This window comes from Pseudopipra pipra, chromosome 28 (assembly GCF_036250125.1).
Source record: "Pseudopipra pipra isolate bDixPip1 chromosome 28, bDixPip1.hap1, whole genome shotgun sequence".
NCBI classification, from domain to species: Eukaryota; Metazoa; Chordata; class Aves; order Passeriformes; family Pipridae; genus Pseudopipra; species Pseudopipra pipra.
In genome coordinates, this window is record NC_087576.1 from 1,987,842 (window position 1) to 2,004,736 (window position 16,895).

The 16,895-nt window shown below is 58.4% G+C and overlaps 1 protein-coding gene across 3 annotated transcripts in view; it reads right to left on the reverse strand.

Annotated features, from left to right (window-relative positions):
• Nucleotides 1-3,266: 3,266 nt before the first annotated feature.
• The window catches only part of PEBP4 (phosphatidylethanolamine binding protein 4), a 79,545-nt gene continuing 65,916 nt past the window's right edge, over nucleotides 3,267-16,895 (reverse strand). For all 3 annotated transcript variants that reach the window (XM_064638148.1, XM_064638149.1, XM_064638147.1), the window contains exons 5-7: nucleotides 10,825-10,870; nucleotides 9,559-9,675; nucleotides 3,267-3,695 (exon numbers count right to left, since the gene is read on the reverse strand). In XM_064638148.1, the coding sequence (XP_064494218.1) occupies nucleotides 3,604-3,695; nucleotides 9,559-9,675; nucleotides 10,825-10,870 (255 nt within the window). In that variant the 3' untranslated portion in view covers nucleotides 3,267-3,603. The remainder of the gene's footprint in view (nucleotides 3,696-9,558; nucleotides 9,676-10,824; nucleotides 10,871-16,895) is intronic.

Consider the following 16,895-nt stretch of genomic DNA (forward strand, 5'->3'; position numbering starts at 1 on the left):
CTGTGTCATCCCCACATGGCACTGAATCACTGGGGGTGCAAGGGGTGTCCCCCAGACCCTGCTCCTTAACACCCCCCCTGCTCCCAAATCTGCATTTTCCTCCCCAGAAGGGAGATGCCTCCTGCTCTCCAACGAGGGATGAGATCCAGGGCTGCCTCCCCTCGAGCCAGGGGCTGAGACTTTCTCTCAGCAGAGTAATTGTTTCAGTGATTATTAAAAATAGGTAATTGTTACCCTGCTGATTTAGGGATTGTGTTCAGCACAAGCTTCTTCTGGCCTCCAGCCCAGTTTTGGGAAGAAACATCCCCCCTGTGTGCTCTGCTGGGCGCTGCCACTGCTCACCAGGAACATTCAGTTTTCACGAGTTCACCATTAGTTTTTCAAACTCCGGGTCCTCCTCTTCCTCAGTGATCCCACGGAGTGGGTGGGTTTGCTTTGGGAAAGGGCTGGAAGCGCCCACACCCACCTCACAACATCACCCTGGGGGAGCAAAGGGTGGCTGTGTCCACCCCACAGCCACGCAGGGCTCAGCTCAGCTCACAGAATCCCTGGGACTGTGTGTTTCCACGGGCCTGTGGCCTTTGAATCCCTGCAAAGCTGGTGAATCCATGCCGGAATTCCCGGGATACACCGCTGACCCCAAGCACACCTGAGCTCACCCCGCCGTGTTTTCTCCCAGCCCCTTCACACAAAAATGTCAAAAAAAAAAAAAAAAAAGCCACGGCAGTGGAAATTCGAGGTAACAAATACAAATAAAACTTCCTCTGGAGGCTAAAAATGACACACGTAGACAGAGAAAAAAAAACTTCTCCGGGTGACAATAACAGAGCGCGGGAGCTATTTCAGTGCTGGGCTGTTCCATTGCAGCGCTGGGGTTGTGGCTGCTCAAAACCAGCCACTTCCCCAGGGACGTGACGTGTTTCCTTTCCATCACAAACTGATTTAGAAGCAAAACTTTCTACATTTAGGCAGCGAGAGGCTCAGCTTCTCTTTTCTCTCTCTCGCAATCGACGGTGAGCGAATGGAAGGAGAGAGAAAGGGGGTGGGACCAGCACGAAGTGACTGTACGTGGCTTCCTCCTTTTTGCTTTATTTTTTTTCCCTTTCGTTCTTTCTAAATTACCAAAAAGCGAACCAGAAAGCCACAATTAATATTTTCCACGCCATGAGGGTCCCGCGTGTGTCCCGGTGAGGGGCTGTGGCTCGGGGCTGGCTGGAGCTCCTGCCACACTCGGTGTTTGCAGCCCTGTGTGGGCCCTGGTGTCTGATACAAGGCCACCAGTGCCTCATCCTGCGTCCCAGCAGGAATTGTCCCACCACAGGGACACTGCAGCCACCTGGGCAGATTCCTGATCCACACCTTCCCCATCCCTGTTCCTATCTCCATCTCCACCCCTGTCCTGTCTCCCTCTCCATCCCCATTCCATCTCCATCCCCATTCCATCTCCATCCTCATCTCATCCCAATCTCCATTTCCATTCCTCATCCCCATCCTCATCCCCATTTGTGTTTTTCCATCCCCATCTTCACCCCCATCCCCATCTCCATCCTTATCCCTATCCCTGCTCTCCATCCCCATCCCTATCTCATTCCCATTCCCCTCTCCCTTTCCATCTCCTTCCCCCTCCCCGTTCTCCATCCTCATCTTCATTCCCATTCCTGTTCTTCATCCCACCTCCACCTATCTCATCTCCATCTCCATCTCCATCCCCATCTCCATCCTCATCTCCATCCTCATCTCCATCTTCATCCCCATCCCCATCTCCATCCTCATCTCCATCTTCATCCCCATTCCCATTTCCATTCTCCATCCCCATCCTCACTCCCACCCCTGTTCCCCATCCCATTCCCATTCCCATCAGGGTCACACAGGGCAGTGGATCAGTCCAGGCTCTGGCACCCAGCAATCCCAATCCTGGCTCATCCCCTCACCTCCAACTAAACCCAGGAGCAACGGTGCTAATTTCCTAGAAGGATAAACATCCCATCAGCTTTTCCCTCCCGCTCCACCAAAAATAACCCCCCCGGGCACGCGGAATGACAGGCGGGGAGGAAAGGCCGCCGGGAGTTTGGCTGCAGGATGTCAACAGAGCGTGACCTCTCATTTACACCAGTCCCTCTCACCGACCCGCCGGGCCAATTACACCCTCCTGCGAGGGCAAGGAGAGGCAAAGAGCGGGAACAATCCAACTTTAGCAGACTTCCATGACACGGCGCCGTGTCACTTCCTCCCTGCTAATCTTAGCGCCGGCGGCCGCGGGCTTGCTGTTTTTTTCCCTGGCTTGTGGTGTTACCCAGCTTCCTTTTTTTGTTGCTTGCCTTCCCCCCGGGTCCTGCAGCTTCACCCAGTGTGTGCCCACAGGGCGAGCTGGGCCCCTGCTCCTGCATCTCTCTTGGATGTACCCATCACCCCGATCTTTCCCGGGGATGTGGGGCTGTTGTGATCCAGCCTCTGGGGAGGCAAACAGTTGTATCCTGCTGCAGGGGAAGTCCCAGCCACATTTAACCCCCCCCACGAAGGAGTGAAATCCACTCTCACTGCTGGGGAGCCAGGGAAGGTGACCAGCAGGATGTTTTTTTCAGGAACAGGCTGCCCTGGGATAAACCCAGGGACTGATGCAACAACAACAGCATCGCCGCCCCCTCGGAGGGATCCCAGACCTCCCTGAGAGTCATTCCCTCGTGCCTCAGTTTTCCCTGCCTGCAAATGTCCCCTCATCCTGGGGTCTTGCTCCCCACGGTTTTTCCAAGTGGAATATTGTTCCTGGCCATGAGCAGGACAGAGTCAGCTCTGTCACAGCAGAGACACCAGGACATGCTTCAAGGAGGACTTGCAGGCGGGTGAATCGGAGCCTCAGAGAAAACTGAGTCTTAGATGAAAGCCTAATTAAGGAGCTAATTAAAGGGGAGGTCTGGCTAAGTGGCCAGTAGGCAGAGCTCTGCTGATTTATGCCTTTAATTTGGGTTTTGCTTTCCAAGAGGAGCGTGCTGAGGGCAAAGGCAGGGCAGAGACGGAGTCAGGCCGGGGCAGTGCCCGGTTCCCACACTGTGTGGTGCTGCTGCTGGGCCCCCTGGCTGGGCACCACCATCCCACTCCCACTCCTGGGTGCCGCTGGGAATGCCTGGGATCACCTACATGAGGGTTTTGATGGCAGCCCCCTGCTCCCATCACCCACAGGGTGTCTCATCCCTGGCAGTGGGTGCAGACACCAGAACAACCCGATCTGTCCAGTTTTTGCTGCCAGCAAGGAGCCCATGACTCTCCTGTGTGCTCCATCCATATTTTATTCGGGAAACTGCAGGCATTCAAACTCAAGGTCCCCAAGGTGCAGGCGGGACATGCTGGGGGTAAGGTCTGGAATTGGGATGAGGGGAGGAGAAGAGGTGATGCCATCCTTCCTGGGATAGCCAGGGTGAGCTGGGACACCGCTCAGGGTGGGAGAGAGAACTCGGGTTTGGGAGTGGAGGGGATGGGGTTGGTGCTGTGGGTCTGGGTGGGTAGCAGGGTGGGTGCATCCTTGGTGGGTCTTGGGGTCCCCTCGGCTCTGGGCAGAGGTGGCTCTGTGGGGTGAGGATGTGCAGGGGAAGGACGCGCTGACCGGAGCTAATCCTCGTAGTATTTGGTGAGGAACTGGGTCTTGACCACAGGGTGACCCAGCCCAAAATCTTCCACGAAGTCCTTCAGGTCCCAGGAACCTGGGGAGAGAGGGAAAGGGGGTGAGCAGGGCTGGAGGACGGGGATGTTCCAGGGGCAGCTCCAGGCTGGGGTTTAACACCCTGTGCGGCGGCTGCTCTGCCCACCCCACATCCTGCACCCCGGGAGGCACCAGGGACAGCAGGGAGCCCGGGGGGCACATGGGGCTGGTTCCTCTCCTGCCTCCTTGGCCCTTGGAGCAGACCTTTCTGTGGTTTCCCACGAGCCCATCCCAGGGGTGGCTGGGCTGGAAATCCCCCGAGAGCACGTGGGGGTGATGCAGGAGATCCCCCGTCCCCCTCGCACACACACACTGATCTGCTGCTCCACAAACTGCAGGTTCTTCATCCCTGACCCTCCTCCTCTGCCCAGACCTGAGGCTGTTGGAGCTCTGGGGGCAGCCCATGGCTGGATCCAGCCGTGGTGTTTCCCATGGAGGTGTCAGGGAAACCCTCTCTGGGGCAGGAGGGATTCCCTTGCACCCCGTGGGGTACAGAAATCCCCCTGCACCCTGCCAGGGTTTGACACCCAGCGTGGGTCTGGCTGGTGGCTGCCAGAGCATCCTGCTCCCTACCAGAGGGGCTTTCCCAGGGACTCAAACAGCTCACACTGTCACCACTGCCCCTCCTTGTGGGACACTGGATGGGACACTGCCTCGGTGTCACAGGGTGGGGAAGGGGGGCCCATTGTTTATCTGCAAGCTGTCCTCTCCTCTTCCTGGCTGCTCTTTAATGTCACACCACAGCCTGGCAGCCCTTTATCTGCCGTCACATCTCAGCCCCAACTGGAGCAAAGCGTCCTCTTTGCTCTTGCAAAAGTGCTGAGCACAACCTGAGCTGCTTCATCACCTGCATGGGGGGGTGGTGGTGGCTCAGGGTGTTGGTGGAGCTCCCACCTGCTCCCCATCTCAGGTTCTGAGCTCCAAGAAGCTCTGGAAATGCTCCTGCTGATGGCACTGCACCCTGCAACCTCCTGGAGCTGCAGCAGGCCGTGGCTGGGATGCTCCAGTGCCCAGGAAGGAGGTCACAGGATGCTCAGGACAGATCCTGCATCCCACACTCCAGCTGGGAGAGGTGCTGGAATGCATCAGGCTGCTGCTGGAGCCCCCACATCATCACTGCCACCCTCGGAGGGCCCAAACCAAGCTGAGAGCAAGGACAGTCCTGACATCCCACACCGGTGTCACCCCCCAGCCGGGACACACAGCCACAAACACCTCCATCCCCAAATTCCATCCCTGGCAGGAGGGGAAGCTGCTCACTTTGGGGTCTCAACCACCCCCCTCTCAGCGCCAGGGGTCCCAGCGAGTGTGGCACCAGGGAAAGGGGTCTCTGGGGGGGACGCTCCCGCTGCGCCCGCAGCCTTTGCCGGGTGCCTTTCATCCGGCGGCTTTCAAAGCGCTTGGAAAACCCCGGGGGAGAGCAGCCCGTGCCCCCTGGGACCAGGGTGAGAGCGAGACGCGGCACCCCCCGACTCCCCGGGGGGGCTGGAGCTGTCACTGATGCTCGGGGAGCCCCGGGAGAGGCGCGGGATGAAAGGAGCCGGAGGAGGCAGAGCCGCCGCGGGGCTGCAGGCGCCGGCCCTGGCTCTCGCCCCGCGCGTGGGGCCGGGGTTTTTCCTGACCTACTTTCCTACCTGCCATGGCACCGGCTGTGCCCGGCCCTCCAGGGTAGGGAAAGCCCCGGGGTAGCAAAGGGGATGATGCACCAGGAGGGTACCGGGTCTGGGGGTCTGGATGCCCCCACACTCCAAATCCAACCCCCTTGGGTGCATCCCCGAAGCGGGTGCCCCGTCCTGGCGTGACCAGCGGGGTGACATCCCTGTGCCAGGCATCCCAAATCACACCAGCTGGCTCCCAGGGCCGGGGACTGTGAGTCACCGGGATCATGGAGCTGGGAATGGAGCAGGATATGGATAATGGCAGCCAGGGAGCCGAGGTCGTGGTGCCACTGTCCCCTCTCCCTGGCACAACAATAGGGCGTTTCATCCGCGGCTTGGTCCGTTTTCAAGCTCGTTTCCCAAGAATTATATCATCACACTCTGCCCTTATCTGAGGAAGAGGAGTGCCCGCTGACACCCACACGTGCCTGGCCGCCTGATCCCGGAGCGCCAGCTGGGGAAACTGAGGCACGAGGCACCCTCGGGGCTTGGGGAGCTCGGGATCCCTCTGACCCTACAGCTTTCACAGCCCCCTGCTCCCCCCAAACTCCTGTCCCCTCCTCCCCCGGCTGTAATTTATCAGCCTCATCAGCGGGAATGTTCTCCTGATGGGAGCCCTGATGCTTCTCTGCCGAGATTGATGATGCCCCGGCGGTGGTGGGCGGGAGGCCGGCGGCCGCTCTGGTCACCATTAAGTGACACCCCGGGGCTCTGGCCGGGACTGGGAGCTCCCCCCACAGCCCTTCACTGCCTCCCATCCCGGCCACAGCCTTTCCCTCCCCGCTGGGGCCCAGTCCAACCCGATTTTCCAGCTGGGTGGATGGGATTGGAGGCGCACAAGGTCGGCTCATGAGTCAATGCCGCGGCCCCGATCCCGAGCCGGGGCTGGAGAAGGGATGGAGTCACGGGGAGAGCGGCTGGTCGGGCTCATCCCAGTGCCTGGTCCCCAAAGGGGGCTCATTGCTTCCCTGAGGGAAAATTTCTGTGAGGATAAAGTCTATTCCCAGTTCTAAAATATCTTTCCAGTGCAGGAGGAGGTTTGGGGATGCTGGAGCATCTCTCCATGCTCTCTGGAGCCGGTGGGCATCTGACACCAGGACAGGGTAGGAGCAGAGGGAGGTACTCAGGTACCAGCAGGTGCAATTAAGCCTCCAGGTTTTGTGCTAATTAAAGCTGCCCTCAGTGAAAGCAGTGAAGGGATTTTAATTCCCCCACACCGCAGCCAGGGTCTGCCGGGGGTGCCCGAATTCCCCCCGGCTGAGGGGTTTTCCCGTGGCTCAGCGCGGCTCCTGCCGCCGGATCGAGAGCTCACGGCAGTGCCACCACCCCGGGGGTGCCACGGGTGGCTCTGACATTTCACACACCACAAACTCTTATCTTGCATCTCCCCAAAAATACAACCGCGGCCTGTGACACTCCTGGCTGGGAGGGAAGTGGGGAGAGCGGGAGGAACAGCGGCAGGGACACCCCAAACATCCCCAGCGGGGACAGAGCTGGTGCTTGGGGACAGTTCAGTGGCCAAAAAAGTGGAGTGAATCAGACTCCAGCGGAGAAACTGAGGCTCTGAGAGAGTTATTTGCCCGAGGTCACTCAGAGCCGGCTGGTGCCGGCGTCGATCAGAAACGCTCACGGAGAGAAGGATCAGGGTGGTTTTCTTTTTCCTGATGAAACAAGTTTTTTGCTCAAGAGCCACCCTGGAGAAACTCCTCAGCCGTAAACAACCTATTTCCCCATCACAGGAGGGATGTGAGCGGGTGCTGCAGCCCTTCCAGCTCCGCCACTGCCGGCCCGGGTGCCCTTGGGCACAGCACCCGACTTGTGCCCACCGGTGCCACCCCAGCAGGGACATCCCCACGGCAGGGTGGGCACCAGAGCCACCCTGGAACTGTCCTAGCTCCCTGTGAGCTGCTGGCATGGCATAGCCGGGCAGTGGGGAGGAGAAGCACGGATTTATTTTCCACGCTCGCTGTCGCCCCTCGCCTTTTAAATTCCCAGGGATCTATTCCAGGAGCAGGGACAGGCGACGCGGGCAGGTCCTGGTTTAGTGCCCTCTTCTGGAGGCTCCGGCCGAGCTCCTGCCATCCCGCCTGGCACATGTCACCTCCCCCCCCTCGGCCACGCTTGGCCCGGGACCTTTCCTGCCTCGGCCTCCAAAAAACACACCCCAGGCCAGGAGGGAGTTTTTCTGGGAGCTGAGTGGTGTGAGAAATGCTCTGGAGGGCTCAGCTCTGCCAGGGGATGAGCTGCCAGAGGGATGGATGCCCAGCACAGGGATACAGCTGGATGCATCTGCAGGTTGGGAGGGTCCAGCACCACTCCCTGCACCACCAGGAGCTCTGCTCAGGACATCTCCCTGCCCAGGGTTGCCCTCACCCTTGGCCAGAGGGAGATGTCGCTACCAGCAGATGTGGAACAAAATAAAAGCAAAAAAAAAGGGGCTGGTTTAAGGCCAAATAAGATGGGAAGTTCTGCTGCAAACTGTGCCTGCAGCAGCATCACCAGGAGAACCTGCCTGGTTTGTACAGGAGAGGAGCAAGGCAAAGCCATGGAGGAGCCAGCTGGTTTCTTATCCGTGATCCATTGGGATTGGGGTCACCTCCTCCTTGTTCCTACAAACTGCCAAAGGCATTTGTTCCTCTCCCCTGTGCTCTGCCTTCACACCACAGGGCTCAGCCACGCAGGGCTGGATGGATCCACTGGTGTTCATCCCACTGCCTCGGGGATGGATTCCTTTAAAACCCTTGAGATACCAAGAACTCATCCTTGGGCTGTTTTTAGGGCTCATTCCCTGGGAATAAAAACAACGGGCTGCCAGTGGTTCAGTCCAGCAGCACCCACTGGACAGGGCAAGGATATGATGCAGCAGCAAAACAGTTAAAAACAACCTTCAACCCACTCCTGAAACAGCAGCCCCTGCCAGACCCCCGCAGCTGCCTGACAAGGGATGATGGGAACATCCGCTGGGTCTTTCCCAGGAAGCTCGGGAAGAGCTGGAAAACTCAGGCATGGGATGGAGACAGGCCCAGGATGGGAAGTGCCCGGCCACCCCACACCTCCTCGGGAACAGGGGGATGTGGGGGGTTTTCCACAGGTTGGCTGAACTCTTTGGGCATTTGGAATTTTGGGGGTTGGAGCCACATGTCCTGCTAATAAGAGGATTTATCTGGAAAAAGCTCCTCGGTGGGTATGTCAGTGTGTGTCAGTGTCCTTTCCCGTCCCTGGGATGCTGCGAGGGGGATGTGGGGACAGCAGGGAGGGAGCCCCCTCCTCTGACCACACCGGGCATGAGGGGCCGGGGAGGAGCGAGGGGGAGGTGACATCAATGGTGTCATTAACACGCCGGGCTAATGAGCCAGAAAACAAAGCGAAGGGCAGAGAGAACCCGCAGAGAGCTTTGCAGGAGCATCACACCCTGCTCCTGATCCATCACACCCTGCTCCTGCTCTGAGGGGCGTCGGGGGCTCCTCCAGGGACACTGAGCCCCCCGGAGCTGGCTCCCCCCGGGGTGTGCCGTGAGGGTTAACAGGCAGGGGGTGAGTCAGGCAGTGACACACTGCCCTGACCTGCCTGCCGGGCTGTGCTCCTGTGGTCCCGGCTGGGAAAGTTCTGAAATTTCCCTTGCTGAGGCCCCGCCAGCTGCAGAGTGCAGTGCTCCTGAGAGGAGGGAAGGAACCCCCATCCCGGGGGTCCTGTGGGTTATCCCGTGCCCCACGGGGAGGCAGCAGGGACGGCGTTCCGAGGGGTCTGGGCTGCTGCCTCCATCCCCACCCGTGCAGGATTTTGGGAGGAGGCAGCAGAGGGGAGTTGGGAATTGAGGAGCTGGGAGTTGGCGGGGCGTTGTGTCAGCCCCGTTTGAGCAATCCCTTGCTAAACCATCCCCACGGCTGATCCTTATCCGAGGTGGGGGTGATGCAACGCCCGCAGCTCCGGGTCGGGAAGGAGGGGGGGATGTGCTGGATTGCACAGCCCACATCTCTCCCTGCTTCCGATCCCGCTACCCAGCCCATCACCAGACATTTTCCAAAGGGTTCCTGCCGCCCTGCAAGGATTTAACCCCCCATCCATGTCCCGTGGAAGCATCCCGAGCCCCTTTGCACCAGCGAGCATCCCCAGCCTGGCACTTCTGGTGTGGCTGAACGCGTGGCACTATCCACACCCCTGGGAAAGCCCCTGGAGGTCGGGATCAAGGTCCCAGTGGATCCTTACCCAGCGAGGCGTCCTCCTCGGGGCTCAGGGCGATGTGCTTGTGCGCTGGCTGCTCGTACAGGCGGAACTGGTAGCGGTGGTACCCGCTGTGGGGAGGGGGCGAGGGCCGGACGTAGCCTGGGGGTGCAAAAGGTAAGGGCTGAGCATCCCCCTGAGCCCAGTGGGACCTGCTTCCCAACACAATCAGGCACTCCCCACCCCCCTCCAGCCTGGGATTGCTCTCCCACACAACGTCCTGCACCCTGGTCCCTTGCCACGTGTCAGTACAAGCTCAGGTGCTTCACAGAGCAGCCCCTGTGCCCACCCAAACCCGCCCCCTCATCACCTCCCTGAGTGCCCAGGGGCCAGATCCTGTTTTGCCTCTCCTGAAATAACCTGCCCCCAAACCTCCTGCCTCGCCAGCTGCCTCCCTCTCCTCTTCCTTTTCCTCCTCCTCTTTCAACTCTGGAGCCCTGGGATGCTCCTTGTCTCTGTGCCAGGTGCCCCAACCTCTTCTCCAACCCCCAACCTCTTCTCCAACCCCCATTCCCCCCCTGCACCACCCCACTGAGCCCCCTCCCCATGCTGGGGGCAGCCTCCCCCGGGTAGGGGACCCCCAGCACCCCACCAGGACACAGCCAGCCCCCCTTGCCCTCCTGGCTGCCCCTTGGGGGTCTGTGCCAACACAGCCTGAGTGGGAGAGAGCAGCACACAGCTGGCCAGATGTGGGGCCTGCAGCTGGCTCAGGGCATCATCTCCAGCTGCTGAGGGCTGGTGGTCCATGGGGAGAGCCCCTGGATGCACAGTGCAGCCACCCCTCGCTCTCCGTCAGGGACAGGGGGATGTGACACCAAGGGACAAGAGGCCAGAGCTCCTGCAGGGCTCCAGGGGAGCCCCCAGCCCCCCTCCCTGCTCCCCCCAGGGGTGTGAACTCCCCGAGCCATGTCTGGCCCCTTTGGAACTGGGAGTCTTTGTTCGTGCAACATCCCAGGAGTCGTTGGGATTCACCCGCTTTTATCTCGGGTTTTTCTTTAGGATTGGATCCCTCCCCTCCCCTTCCTCCCTCTTTTTGCACTGGTTTGGAGCGATTCCAACCACTGGGGAGTTTTTTTAACCACTTTTGCCTCTAGAAAAAAAAAAGAAGAGAAAAAGTGGCTCCTATTTCAGACAGTGCCCACCTGTGCCCTGAGGAGCCCCTTGTGTCCCTCCCTCATGTCCCTCCCTCGTGTCCTGGTGTGCCACCACCTCGCCCCAGCTGGTGGGACCTCATTTGGGGTCTGCACTCACCTGACAGCACATGCCCTTTGACCTTCCCATTCCTCAGATCCGCACCCTGCAAGGACAAGGAGAGGAGGGTGAGGTGCTACCGGGAACCTCGGGGGGATGGACCCCTCCTGCCCCCCCCACTGCACCCACTGATCCCCAGGGATTCCTTTTCCAACATTTTGTGCGTTTTCCTTGTAAAGATAAACAGGGAACAACTTCTCAAGAACGAATGCTGGGCTGGGGTGGGTGTGAAGGAGCACAGCAGGGGTTTTCTTTGGCTGTTTGGGATTTAGGACCTGCAATGCCCTGGCATGCAGGTGGTGCTGTCACCCACAACAGAGCCCATCAGTGATCTGGTGATCCAGAGCAGTGATCCAGGCTGTGGCACACTGGGAAAGCCACAATATCCCAGTTAAAAGCCTTGGTGCTGCTCGGCACACCCGTGTTCCAGAGGGGTGGGAAGGGGCTGGCTGAGGTGATTTGCACCAGCATTCCCGTGGCAAAGCTCTGCCCCATCCTGGTGGCTTTGCCCTCAACCAAAACTCCTGCAGGATCAGCCCTCCATCCCCACCCTGGGATGCTTCCCTGGAGGAGCGAGGCTCTGCTGGGACACCCAGTGGGATGGGGGTTGATGGCACAGGGGCAGTAACGGGAGCTCCTGGCCCTGCACAACCCACCTCACCCCTGACCTGCTGCGCCGTTCCCAGCCAGCCCCAACCTCCCTCCCCAGCGCTCGTAAATCCTCTCCTACGGCACCCGTTATTCCAGTCCTGCCCACGCACACTCTGCTGCCAGGGCTCCTCCGTCCTAACCTGCCCTGGGAGTTGTTATACCCCGAAAAAAAAAAAGGAGATGCATCAGATAAAACCGCCGGCAAAAGTGCACGCGGGGAACATGGTCGGTGCCCCGGCTCCTCGGGATCAAAGCTTCCCTTTCCCTACAAAGAAACCTGCCCTGCACTGAGTCATGGCTGGTGGCAGCCTCCTGCCAGCTGCCCAAAGGTCACAGGGAAGCCAAGGGCCCGCTCAGATCCTTGGATATGGGCTCCCCAACACCACCTTGGCAGCCCCGGAGCCGAAAATATCCCGATGACAGAGAGGTGATGATGACTAAGACTTTGGGCAGGTTGGGATGCCTTGGATCACCAGGGGAGGGGAAGGCAGAGGGATGGCTGTGTGTGGGGGAGAAGCACCCAGGGGTGCTGGAAGGGACACACGAGGCCGTGGGGGCTGTGCTGGCTGCTCTTTCCTTGCCCAGATGTCTGAGCATCCTGCTCCACCCAGATGTGCACAGCACCCATCCAGCTGTGCATTACCAGCCCACCCACAGGGGCCTGCCCAGACGATGCTGCCTCCATCCAGATGTGCACATCTGCTCTGCCCAGCCCCTCCAGCTGTGCCTGCTTCCCCCCAGCTGTGCCCAGCCCGGCCTGGCACAGGAAGCTCCCGGCGCATCCCCGGCTCTCCACGAGGCCGGGCCGGCTGCCAGCTCTTCAAAGGCAGGGACTGAGGGTTTTTCTGTTCCTGCCTGGAATGCTCCCGTGCGGGGACCTCGCTGCTATTCCTGGCTTTGCCATGGGCTTATCGGGAGAGGCCGGGGCCTCCTCCCTGTTTTCCCGCCTGCTGATGTGGGTTGCCTGCTCGCCCCGAGATGCTGTGGGTTCTGGCTTGCCCCGGGGATGGGAGAGTCAAAGGATAAAGCTCCTTTTAAGAGGCGAGAACAGGAAGAGGGCGGGAGGGAGAAAGTAGGGATGAGCACTCCAAACCCTGCCTTTTTTTTTTTTTTCTTTCATAGTAAACATCTACCCTGGGAGCACGGAGCAAGCTCTGGGCACGGAAGGACTGAAGGTGTGAAGCCCTGCTTGCTCCTGCGAGCTTTTCCTCACTGTTTTTTTTTTTGTGGAGGGAATGGTTTTCAGGAGGAATGACCCCCCTGCAGGCTGACACCGGGACGAGGGCGAGGGGAGCATCACACTCCGGCAGCTCCCAAAGATCCCTGCCACGAGCGGAGCTAATGGACGCTGATGAGCTGCCGTGTTTATTAATGCCCTTTTATGAGAGCATTAATAGTTCCTAATGACACCATTTGAGCTTCCCAGCCTTTTATCTCCTCTTTCTCTCTTTCCCCTGCCGAGGACACAGTGTAGGAGGTGGAATTAGATATTTCCACCCTCCGGTCTGTGCCGTGTGGTGTCGAGCACTGGATGCTCACACAGAGACCTGGGCAGCCCTAAAAATCTGTGCCACACAGTTTCTGTGCCAGCAACTCCTCTCTGTGATCTTTTCCTTGGCCAAAAGAGTGGAGAAAATTATTCCCCCCCCCATTCCTGATGCCTCAGACAACCAACCAAGGCTCCCTGGAAGATCATGGCCAGCACTCGGCATTGCCTCCTGCAGCGCAGGGTGGGGGGAGTAAATAAATAAATACAAATAAATTAAAGGCAGTGAGTCACATTTTGTTTTCCTCTTGATCTTTTTTTGTTTTTGTTGTTGTCCTTTTCCCCCTCTTTCCTCTCTTCCCCCTCTCCAGAACGTGTCTGATCCCATCGGAGAGAGGAGGGGAAAGGGATGGGTGGCGAGAGCTCGCCAGCGATTCGCCCGGGCGAGGACGGAGGGTTATGGAAAGTGGGTGTGGGAATCGGCACAATCGCTGGCAGGGCACCAGGACAAACAGATGACGGATGGGACCCAGGGAAGTGCAGCAGAGCGGGGCTGGGCTGCTGCCACCTCGCCGGGAGCGCGTCCCAACCCGGCCCCGGGGACATCGGGGACACCGCGGGGGAAGGGGGGCACAGCCGGGGGCGGGGGCTGCATCCCGCAGGGAAGCAGCCGAGGTGCCGGCCCCGGCATCGCGCTGAAACGATTAACCGACAATTATCCAAGCGGGGAAGTTAATCCCCAAACAACCAGGGCTCCTCCTGCGCTGCCTCTCACGGCTCGACGGGGGCAAGCGGCTTCAAAGCCGGCGCAGCCGGGAGCCCAGATTTGTTCTCCTCTCTCTCTGTGATCTTTATAATGAGGTCAGGATGTAGGAACTGGCTCTCGGGAGCGCAGGGGAGCATCCCGGGAAGGGCAGAGCTGCCGGGATGGCAATCCAGCCTCCCGCCAGCGGAGCGGAGGCTGGAACAAGGAATAAAGAGGAACAGGATGCTAATTGCAGGTGGATATGGATCTGTTCCACCGTGTCCTTGCAGAGCAAGGTGAACATTTTGGGGTTTCCTCCTCTCCACCAAAGCCAGCAGCAGCGGTGAGCACTGCTCCTACCCCAGCTCCCAGGAACATTCAGGCTCGTCCTGCTTTCCAACAAAGAGCATGTGAGAAAACACCCGCTCCAAGAGAAACTCTCCCTCCAATTATCCCGGCATGCAGGGAGGCCATGAGAGAGCAGGGCAGGGCCTGGGCAGCTCCCAGCACTCCCAGGCTCTGGCATTTCCCAGCCCAGCTGCCCGTTTGCATGACAGCTGGGTTCCACACCGAGCCTGGTGCCGGATTTGGGGCATGGGATGCTCCCAAACCACTCCTGCTCGCCCACGCCACGCTGACCCTCTCCCTCCTGGCACGGCTCCAGCCCACTCCTGCTGTTCCCATCACCATCAAGCCGGGGTTTTGTGCCCCAAGGAGCCTGTCAGCCCCCACCCTGCAAATCCCTCTTTTTATGATAAGTGTCACATCCCGTTATGCCAACCTTGCTATGCCACTGGATCGTGTTCTCACCACCGGGAAAGGATTTAGGAGGAAGAGAAAAATACAGAGAAATGCACAAGGAGCTCATGGAAGAAAAGCCCAGCGAGCTGGGAATGTCACCTCCGGCTGGGAGAGGAAGGGCACGGCGGGGAAGGGTCTCTGCTGGCTGCTGCATTACCCCAAAAAGTGTTTGAACAGCAAATTCCCAGGGCAAGGAATGACTTAACACAGGCGATGGTGGGACAAGACCCCAATGGAGATTGGATCCCATCACACCCCAAATCCAGAGAAACCCCCCCTTCCCGCTGGAACCAGCCCAGCTTTCCCAACCCCAAACCTCAGCCTCAGCCTCCTGCTCCGGTGCTTCCCCGCAGCCCCAGTTCCCGGATCCTGGGATGACTCAGGGCCCTGGGCTTGTGCTTGGAGCTGGTTTCGTTCCCCAGGCACAGCTGGAGACAAGGCCCAGGCCATCCCAGGCCTGGGGCAGAAATGATTCCCAGCATTTCCCTGCTCCAAAACACGGGTACCCCATGTCTCCAGCCAAACTTCCCACCGGGATCCTCGTAGCCCAGACACTTTGCTTTCCATGCATGTCCATAACAGGAGGTTAATCCACTCTCCAGAGCCTCCTGCTCCTCCTCTCCCAAGCTCCAGCAATGCACAGTCCAGCCCCAAGGTCCCCAAGGAGGGGACCTATCAAGCAACACAGGGTGGGATACATGGAATGCCCCCATCCCTGGCTGCCAATCCCCCCTACCCACAGCCCAAAGCCGTTATTTTAATTTATTAACATTTATATGAATGGAATTTCACCACTACAGGTGATATTTGACTTGTTTGCTCTCAGCCTGTGCCTGAAAGTTTGATAAACCCCATCTAAGCTGCACCCAGGCAGAAAAAGAGTGGAAAAGGTGCTTTTCCTTCTGCAGGGGCTGATCCAGAACCTCAGTAAAGCTAAACCAGGGTGGATCAGAATCTCACAGGTCATGGATCCACCCGTTTGGGGACTGAAACGCACCAAAATTGGGTGTTTTTAACACCAGAATCGTGCCAGGACAGCCCATCCCAGCAGGCACTGACCAAAGAGATGGTGCTGCATAAATATGCACTGAAGCAACACACATCCACATACCAAAATATCCATCAGAACTCCTGGGAAAACTCACTGTGGGGGTCCCCAAGGACATGAGGGGTCCTGTTGTCACCCCTGGGACCCCGTTGGAGGCTCAGGTTGGAGCAGGACCAGGTGGACACAATGGGATGTCACACATCAGGATGTCACACATCGGGTCATCACAGCTCCAACACAGCTCTGAAAAAACCTCCCAGCTTCCCAGGGCCTGAACTCCAGTGATTTACCCCGGATTTTAGGATTATCAGGGAGCTCTTGCAGCCTCTTGGCAGGGCCTGGCTTTTTTTTTTTTTTCTGCCTCACTATGACTGGGGGAAGGCGACCATAAAACTATATTAAAAAATAAATATCGGGGCACGGCTGCAATTTAAATGCTGCCTGTCTGATCCACCCTAATGCCGCAGGGAAGGACGTGCCACGGGTCATTAACTGAGCCAAATAAACATAAATCACCTCAGCCTGTGGCTCTTTGAGAGGTGTTTTTTTTTTTTAATCTAGAGACAAAAATGCTGCCCTTCAGAACCCGAACCATCCTGGATCCGGGACCTTCCCTGAGCTCCTGCCTCCCTCCTGGCAGCCCAGGGATGGCATTCCCAGCGCCAGAATATCCCGTTTCAAAAGAGGGAGGCTCTGCTGGGTGGATTTCCAGTGAGACACAGATACCTGCCTGGCTTAGGCGTTGCTGGCACGGGCTCTGTGCCTCTCTGCGCCTTTCCTTCAGGATGTAGGTGAGGGGTCCAAGCCAGCGGGGTGGAGGCTGTGATGACACTTGGATGGTTTTGAAACCTCAGACAAAACACTCGTGTTGAAAAAAAGGTGGGGGGTGTTGTTTTTCTTGTTGGTTTTTTTTTGTTGGTTTTTTTTTTTTTTTTAATTTTAAAACACCTGTGGGATTATAGAGGCCGATGGAGGGGAGGGAGGGGATGGGATGTGGGATGCTGAGCTCCCATCCCTGAGGTGTGCATGGGGCCAGGATGTTCCAAGAGTGGGTTTAAGGGGTGGATTTGGAAGTCCAAGTTGGTTGCTTTGCCAAAAAAAACTTCACCGAGGAGTTTTCCTGCTCCTCCTCTCCCTGAATCCCCGGCACTGGGAGTTTGTTTAAGCGAGAAAGTTGAATAAAATGATGGTTGAATAAAATGGTGGTGGAATAAAGTGGTGGTGGAATAAAATGATGGAAAGGGCTGTGCGTGCTCTGATTGCTGTCCCGAGATCCTGGGAAGCTGGAGCAGCACCAGCAGCACTGGGAAGGGGGGGTGGCTGCACCCCAAAGACCCTTT